Genomic DNA, 9,156 nt, shown 5'->3' with positions numbered 1-9,156 from the left:
AAAAATACAAAAAAATTAGCTAGGCGCGGTGGCAGGCGCCTGTAGTCCCAGCTACTCGGGAGGCTGAGACAGGAGAATGGCGTGAACCCAGGAGGCAGAACTTACAGTGAGCCGAGTTCGCGCCACCGCACTCCAGCCTGGGCGACAGGGCAAGACTCCATCTCAGAAAAAAAAAAAAGAAAAGAAAGCATGTTCTACAGCCAGATTCCCTGGGTTTGAATCCTGGGCATACCACTTATAGTGTGACCTTAGGCAAGTTACTTAACCTCTCTGAGATTCAGTTTGCTCATCAGTAGAATGAGTATAATCGTAATAGACAATTCCTAGGGTTTTTCTGAGGACTAAATGAGTCCATACATGCAAAGCACTTAAAACAGTGTCTCACACACTGTAAGAACTTAAATGTTAGTTATTATTAATAACTAGTCACTAATGTTACTAAAAACTCTCAGCTAATTTTTCTTTAATTTTTTTATAGAGATGGGGTCTCACTGTATTGTCCAAGCTGGTCTCAAACTCCTAGCCTCAGGTGATCCTCCCATCTTGGTCTCCTGAAGCACTAGGATTACAGGCATGAGCTACCACACCCAGCCCCTTTAATGACTTTTGATTGCTGCCTGATACTTCCTTTCACTCAACAGTGGACAAAGGATACAGATTCTGAATGAATTAGTAAATGTGCACCCACAACTTACGCTCTCTTTGAATACTCTCTGAGCACTGCCTAAGGTGCTTGCCTCTCTCCCAACCTCCACATTTGCCTACTGCCTACCAAGCTTCTTGGAAAACTTCTCCTTCATGTGGGGAACGATGACAAAGAGGCTGTGTAGAATTGAGAGGAAAACTTCCATCAAAGCTGGGTGGGTGGTCTGCTCCAAGTGTCTCTGCAAAGAACCAGGAGAGAGAACATAGCCCATCAGGACTGAGTCTCTGAAGAAGAAAAGGCATCAGAGAAAATTCTCATCAAATCTAGCAACAGTAAATTAACTCCTTTCATTTGAAAGACAAAAGAAAAGCTAGGGAATTTAAAGTCCAAACCTACATCTAAGGCTTGGATCACCTAATAGATTGCACTAGATACTTTACCTCTTTGGGCCTCTGTTCCTCAAAGACTAAAATGGGAATAACAAGATATCCCTCCCAGAAAGAAATGTGGTCTGGTGCATAAAAACTGCTTTCTAAACCATAATGCAGAATGACTTTCATGTTTCTATTACTATAGTAATAACAATAATATAGTTAATAAACTGCCTTCATATTTGTTTTTGTTTTTTTTTTGAGGGGGGGTTTTAGTTTTTTGTTTGTTTTTTGAGATGGAGTCTCACTCTGTCACCCAGGCTGAAGATCAGTGGTGCAATCTTGGCTCACTGAAACCTCTGCCTCTCAGGTTCAAGCAATTATCCTGCTCATGCTCCTGGGCAGCTGGGATTACAGGCACGCACCACCACGCCCGGCTAATTTTTGTATTTTTAGTAGAGACAGGGTTTCGCCATGTTGGCCAGGCTGGTCTTAAATTCCTAATTTCAAGTGATCCACCCACCTCAGCCTCCCAAAGTGCTGGAATTACAAGGCGTGAACCACCGCACCCAGCCTGTTATTATTATTTTTAAGGCTGGTCAAGTAAAGCAGGGAGAATGAAGAAGGAACAAAGAAATCTGTAACTGGTTGTGATCAATTAGTTGTAAATACCATTGCACTCAGACCAGCCTTCAGGTAATTCTTCAAGAGTCATAAGGCAGTCTTATGTGGTAGACACAGCTCTGAATTAGGAAAAAAAAAAACCAGGGTTCTAGTTCAGGCTCTGTACATAGCCACCACAGTGTGCCCCTGGGTTGTCACCTCCTCCCTTCCCTGAGTCTCAATTCCCTTTCTGTAAACAGCTGGGTCCTCAGAGGCATTGTTCTTGTTGACACCTTTCCTTTCATTTTTAGAGCAAGTTTGGTTGTTTTTATTATTATGAAAGTAATATATGCTCTTTAAAGAAAATATGTAAAATACAGAAAAGTAGAAAGAAGGAATAATACAATAATTCTATGATCTTCTAGATTTAGCTCTAACACTTCAAAAATCTAGGAGGAAGGCAGGGCAGGTGAGTAAACTGCCATGAGTTGCCCAAGTCTTACTGTTAGTGGGTTCAGTCAGGGCCACAGTCCAGGGTTCCTGACCACTACCTCCTGCAGACTCCAGCTCAATGGCTTCTCCAAGGAAGAGAACCTCACTCGTGCAGAGCCAGAGGTGCCTCCCTGCTGCCACCTACTGTTCCCAGTAGATGGTTAGGAGTTGCCCTTTCCTGACTAACAGGTACTGTTCACAGGCTCGCAGGATGCCCAAACCTCAAGCAGGAGAGGACTCATCCAAGGTTACCCAGAGTCAGCAGCTCTTGGCCTTGCTCTTCCCACCATCTCAACCTCAAGTCAAATTGAGAATGAAGCTCTTCAGGATCAAGCCTCTCTTCAGAGTGGTCATCTCTCATTTTACAGAACACACATACATGTTCCTTATTAACACTTGGATAACAGACATTCACTGCTGCTCATTATTAAAGACACAAGAAAAGCTAGGGGACCTGAAGTAATAGGTTCAATCTCAGCACCATTATGGGCTTGCTTTGTAACTACAGAAATATGACAACCTTATCTGTAAATTAGGGCAAATTATAGCATCCATCTCCCAGGGTCATTGGGAGAACTAAATCCGGCAGTGAATATTAGGCACTTATCGCTCCATAAACTTACCTACTTACTATTTTATTATTACTGCTTTCTATTTTTTCTTAAGAGGAACCTGTTAGTTTCATAATGAAACACTACATTTTATTTTTAGAACAAAGGAAAGGTAGCAGCAAGAATCGCACTGCTGAGACCCCCAGAGAGTTCCTTTGAGCAGTCACTGCCTTATGCCTCTGAGCCTGGCTCGCCTGCACATTCCTCTCTTCCCCAAGCTTCATGCTGCCCATGGCTCAGGAGAACGCACCATCACCATAGGGATACACAGCGAGTCACAGGCACTGAGAAGAAATTCTGAGAAGGCCTCCAAGGTGTCTTCCTTCTTGGCGCTGGGAGCTGTGAATGGATTCTCCTGGGCTGAAGGCTCACTCTGGAATTCTATAGCCAACCTAAGAAATCAATGTGTGAGTATATCCACTACCACCTACGCAACCTAAAGATGACAAACACCCTCCTGGGGGGTGGCGGGGAGTGCCTGTGCTCAGGGTCCAGGGAAAGTATCTCTATTATCAGATCAGGAGAAAGTTCAATAGACCACAATGAGGAGAGGACTTGATCCCTGGCTACATCTCCAGATTCTTGCTCCCCACCCCTCCCCCAACTATGTATACTTCCACCCCACTGTGTGTACTTCCCTGAATATGCCATGTTATTTGCTATTTCCCATTCATTTGCCTTTAAATACACTGCTCTCTCTATCTGGAATACCTTCCCCAGGTTCTTGAAAACCTAACAAATCCCACACGTATACAAAAAAGCATCTCTTCCCCAAGAGACTGTGAGCTTCTTGCGGGCAGGAGTCATTCTGACTTTTCTTTCCAGCCCCACTGTCTAGCATCAGGCATGGTACACAGTAGATACAACAAACATTTGTTAATGTAAACTGAATTAATTCAACAACCATTCAGTGAATACTTACAGTGCTAGTCTAGTTGGGGGGTGGTGGGGAGCGAAGGAGAATAAGGCACAACCTCATGGCACAGTAGCAAAACTCCATGAGGAAGGAATCTTTAGAAAGGTCCTACTCCTAGCTGCCTGCCTTCAAGCCTCCTCCACACCCCCGCAAATCCTACCCCAACCAAAATCCTCTTTGCCATATAGCAGAGTATCAGAAATCAAGTGTTGCCTCTAGAACTTCACCCATCGTCTGAATCCCTTCCACACCTACCTTCCATGCTATTGCTTCCTATCAGAGGGCTCCTCACCTGCAGGCACTTCTAAATCCCTCCAGAGTGCTCAGGAGGAACTTTCCCCTTTGAAGAATGGCCTTCTCTGAATCTCTACTGGAGGCATGGCCCTGAGGTGGGAAGGAGAGACAGGAACCTAGTGATCAAGTATATGCTGTGTCTCAGCCTATGCTTGGATGACTGTAGACCTCTTCTTCTCACACTGCAGTCTGACATTCCTGTACACCTAACTTTCCAAGAGATCTTGGCTATATCCTTGCCCATAGCTCCTTTTAAAAATCGTAGCAAAGCTGGGCGTGGTGGCTCACGCTTGTAATCCCAGCACTTTGGGAGGCCAAGGTGGGCAGATCACGAGGTCAGGAGATCGAGACCATTTTGGCTAACATGGTGAAACTCCGTCTCTACTAAAAACACACACACACAAAATTAGCCAGGCATGGTGGCAGGCGCCTGTAGTCCCAGCTACTAGGGAGGCTGTGGCAGGAGAATTGCTTGAATCCCAGAGGCAAGTGCTGCAGTGAGCCGAGATCACGCCACTGCACTCCAGCCTGGGCAACAAGAGCAAGACTCCATCTCAGAGGAAAAAAAAAAAAAAAAATGGTAGCAGGGGCCTGGCGCAGTGGATCATGCCTGTAATCCCAGGACTTTAGGAGGCCAAGGTGGTCAGGAGTTCGAGACCAGCCTAGCCAACATCGTGAAACCCCGTCTCTACTAAAAATACAAAAATCAGCCAGGTGTGGTGGTGCATGCCTGTAATCCCAGCTCCTCGGGAGGCTGAGGCAGGAGGATCACTGGAACCTGGGAGGCGGAGGTTGCAGTGAGTCAAGATCGTGCCACTGTACTCCAGACTGGGGCCACAGAGTGACACTCTGTCTCAAAAAAAAAAAAAAAAAAATGGTAGCAGTGTTGGAGGGACCTTAACCAATGGTCTCTCCGAACCACAGGAATGGCTATTGGTCTATTATATGCAGAAAGCTGTCACAGGCTAGTGGGCATTAGCTTGACTGTAATGGCCCTATTAGTTGCTCTAAAACACAAGAAAATTTCCACTCCATCAGATGTAAAGAGCTTAGTTTCCAAAGTTAATCCTGAAAGATGTAATTAACATTCACACTGACAGTGTCTTGCCTGATATCTTGTCTACAAGCTATTAAAAGTCAGCAACTACAACACATGGTACATGGTTCAGATTCTAAGATTCTAGTGAATCCAGACTTAAATAATTTTGTGAGCATGTTTACTCGATCTGCTTGTAATGATATAAACAGAGAATGTACATAATAGACTGGGGTAAAAACACCCTGGAATTTAGTATCTAGGCTTAGGTACTTTCTAGTTATAGACCTCAGAGAAAAATTATTTAACCCTCGTGGCTTAGTTTCCCCATCTGTAAAAATGGGAATAATAATCTTTAAGCCTCATAGTAGCCATGTGTGCATGAGAAAAAGCCATGAAATGGCATACAAAAGTAAGGGAATATACTAATTATCTTTCTAAAAACACATTGCAGCATGATCTTCAGAAGCAGCAGGCTGCAGTACACTGACCAGGGGCCTCCTGTTCAGCAAGGTCTGAGAAAACTCCGCACACCGGTTTAGCATGGCTTCTAGCAAAGCCCGCAGTTCCCCATACTGCACAGGTGGAGCACTCTGATGGTCCTTCCTGCATCCAGAGAGACAAAAGTAGGTTCATGGTAAGGCAAGGGTATTCCCAAGATAACCCCAGGTTCTTAGGCAACTAGAGGCAGTGCGGTTGGATCAGAACATGGAATTTAATCTGATAAAAATCCTTACTCCAGGCCAGGCATGGTGACTCACGCCTGTAATTCCAGCACTTTGGGAGACTGAGATGAATAGATGTCTTGAGCCCAGGAGATGGAGACCAGCCTGGGCAACATGGTGAAACCCAGTCTCTACAAAAAATTAGCCAAGTGTGGTGGCACATACCTGTAGTTTCAGTTACTCAAGAGGCAGAGGTAGGAGGATCACCTGAGCCCAAGAAGGTAGAAGCTGCAGTGAGCCGTGATCACACCACTGCACTCCAGCCTGGGTGACAGAATAAGACCTTGTCTCAAAAAAATCCTTACTTCAGTGCTTATCTAGCTGCACAACTTCTTGTAGAGTCCTTGACCTCTCTAACCATCAATTTCCTCATCTATTAAATGAGGCTTAATAGTACTTTTCTCATAGACTTATTATGGGGATCAAATTCAATAATGTATGCCAAACACTTAGCATGATGCTTAATACATAATAAGTCCTTATAAATGTCAGCTGTGTCTATTATTACTATTAAGGATACAAGGTTTTCTCACAGAGGAGAGCTTGCTGGTAAAAGAAGCACTATCTAGAATTGAATGTGCATCAAGAGAGTAACAACCACTGTTTTCCATTAAGTAACAAGCTCTCCTGGGGAAGAGGGATCAAACTTTGTTAACTCAATGAGGAAAACCAGGATCAATAGGTAAATGTTACTAAGATCCAGAGATGAAGTCTCACTCTGTCACCCAGGCCAGACAGCAGTGGTATGATCTTGGCTCCCTGCAACCTCCACCTCCCAGTTTCAAGCCATTCTCCTGCCTCAGCCACCTGAGTAACTGGGACTACAGGCGCATACCACCACACCCAGCTAATTTTTGTACTTTTAGTAGAGATGGGGTTTCACCATGTTGGCCAGGCTGGTTTCAAACTCCTGATCTCAAGTTATCCACCCACCACAGCTTCTCAAAGTGCTGGGATTACAGTCATGAGCCACTGCAACGATTGTGAGAACTTACTTTTTTTTTTTTCTTTTTGAGATGGAGTCTCGCTGTCACCAGGCTGGGGTACAGTGGCGCAATCTCAGCTCAATACAACCTCTGCCTCCCAGGTTTAAGTGATTCTCCTGCCTCAGCCTCCCAAGTAGCTGGGACTACAGGTGCATGCCACCACACCCAGATAATTTTTGTATTTTTTGTAGAAACGGGGTTTCACCATGTTAGCCAGGATGGTCTCGATCTCTTGACCTCACGATCCGCCCGCCTCAGCCTCTCAAAATGTTGGGATTACAGGCGTGAGCCACCGCACCCAGCATCAGTCTGAGAATTTTCTGAGTCAAAGTCTATAGAAATATAGGGGACCATCTCTAGGGAGAAGTGAGTTCCCCATTCTATGAGATTATACGCAGAGACTGGAAAAGTACTTTTGGAGATTCAATCATTGTGAGTATGGGGTAAATGTAGACAGGTAACACTTAGGGCCATTTGAACTCTCAGATTCTATAGACTCAGATGAGCTAAGAGTCATTGACTAGTTTACTTGTGAGTTCCCAAGAGGAAAGGGACCAGTTCCATCTTTTCACTTTACCTAAACAGAGACAGGTGCATTATAAGTTGACGATTAATAGAACAGATATCAAATGAATGAATGACTATTTTACAGGGTATTGGTTTCTTAGGGCTGCTATAATAAATTATCACAAACTGGGTGGCTTAAAACAGCAGTTTATCCTCTCACAGTTCTGGAGGCTAGAAATCTGAAATCGAGGTGCCGTCAGGGCCATGTCCCCTCTAAAGCAAGCTTGTCCCACCTACAGCTCACAGGCTGCATGCAGCCCAGGACAACTTTGAATGCAGCCTAACACAAATTTGTAAACTTTCTTAAAACATTGTGAGATGAAACCCTATCTCTACTAAAAATACAAAAATTAGCCGGGCATGGTGGCACGTGCCTGTAATCCCAGCTACTTGGAAGACTGAGGCAGGAGAATCGCTTGAACCAGGGAGTTGGAGGTTGCAGTGAGACAAGATCACAACACAGCACTCCAGCCTGGCGACAGAGCAAGACTCCGTCTCAAAAAAAAAAAATTGAGATTTATGTGTGTACCTTTTTTTTTTTTTAAGCTCATCAGCTATTGTTAGTGTCAGCATATTTTAAGTGTGGGCCAAAACAATTCTTCCAATGTGGCCCAGGGAAGCCAAAAGATTGGACACACCTGCAAAGGGTCTTGAGAAAAATCCTTCCTTGCCTCTTAGCTTGTGGTGGTGGCCACAATCCTTGGCATTCATTGGCTTGCAGCTGCATCACTCTAATATCTGCCTGTCTTCACATGGCCACCTTCCCTCTGTGCATGTCCATATGTCACTGTATGTTCAAACCGCCCTCTCCTTACATAGAGACAAGTCACTGGATTTACAGCCTAAGCTGTATGACCTTATCTTAATCAGATTCAATGTACAAAGGCCCTATTTCCAAATAAGGCACATTCACAGGTTCTTGGCAGATACCAATATTGGGGGGACACTATTTAACCCAGTACAGTAGCTAGGAAAAAAACCTATTAATCCTCATCCCTGGGCCTTTGTTGAGCACTAAGAGCAATCTGTTGGGCCTTCTAGCAGGTTCTCAGTCAATTGCATATGATTAAGGCTTGATTTCCCCTTTCCTTCTTCATCTCTGGGAGCTCCAAGTTTGATGATACTACACGATCATCAAGCCCTAGTTCCGCCATCTTTAAATTCTTGGGGTTTTTTTGTTTTGTTTTTTGTTCTTTTTTTTTTTTTTGAGACAGTGTCTCGCTCTGTTGCCCAGGCTGGAGTGCAGTGGCACAAACACAGCTCATAGCAGTCTCAACTTCCTGGGCTCAAGCAATCTTCCTACCTCAGCCTCTCAAGTAGCCGGGACTACAGGCATACACCACCACGCTTGGATAATTTTTGCAGAGACAGCGTTTCCTCAGGTTATCTAGGCTAGTCTCAAACTCCTGAGCTGAAGCAATTCTCCCGCCTCAGCCTCCCAAAGTGCTGGGATTACAGGTGTGAGCCACTGCACCTGACCTCTTTAAATTCTTTTTAGCAGCTCTCACTCTTCATTCTTCTGTCTAGTTGTGCTTTCCAAAGACCCTCTGAACCACCCCACCTCAGAGGGACCACGTCAGTAAACATTCTGGGAAGTTAAAGTCAAAAGTAAAATCATCCTTGGCCAGGCGCGGTGGCTCAAGCCTATAATCCCAGTACTTTGGGAGGCTGAGGCGGGCAGAGCACAAGGTCAGGAGTTTGACACCAGCCTGGCCAATATGGTGAAACTTCGTCTCCACTAAAAATACATAAAGTATCCAGGCATGGTAGCAGGCACCTGTAGTCCCAGCTACTCGGGAGGCTAAGGCAGGAGAATCGCTTGAACCTAGGAGGCGGAGGTTGCAGTGGACCGAGATTGAGCCACTGCACTCCAGCCTGAGCAACAGAGAGAGGCTCCACCTCAAAAAAA

The 9,156-nt window shown here is 44.9% G+C and overlaps 1 protein-coding gene across 1 annotated transcript in view; it reads right to left on the bottom strand.

The window, feature by feature from the left end:
* Positions 1-9,156, bottom strand: part of MEI1 (meiosis inhibitor 1) — an 89,732-nt gene that overhangs the window by 50,433 nt on the left and 30,143 nt on the right. The window contains exons 10-13 of the mRNA XM_011945146.1: positions 5,461-5,575; positions 3,932-4,023; positions 2,974-3,115; positions 773-884 (exon numbers count right to left, since the gene is read on the bottom strand). Of these exons, the coding sequence (XP_011800536.1) occupies positions 773-884; positions 2,974-3,115; positions 3,932-4,023; positions 5,461-5,575 (461 nt within the window). The remainder of the gene's footprint in view (positions 1-772; positions 885-2,973; positions 3,116-3,931; positions 4,024-5,460; positions 5,576-9,156) is intronic.

The sequence above is a fragment of the Colobus angolensis genome, unplaced genomic scaffold, assembly GCF_000951035.1.
Source record: "Colobus angolensis palliatus isolate OR3802 unplaced genomic scaffold, Cang.pa_1.0 Scaffold239, whole genome shotgun sequence".
Classification (NCBI taxonomy): domain Eukaryota; kingdom Metazoa; phylum Chordata; class Mammalia; order Primates; family Cercopithecidae; genus Colobus; species Colobus angolensis.
Note: the sequence above shows the minus strand (reverse complement) of the source record. Positions and strands in the feature narration are given on the sequence as shown.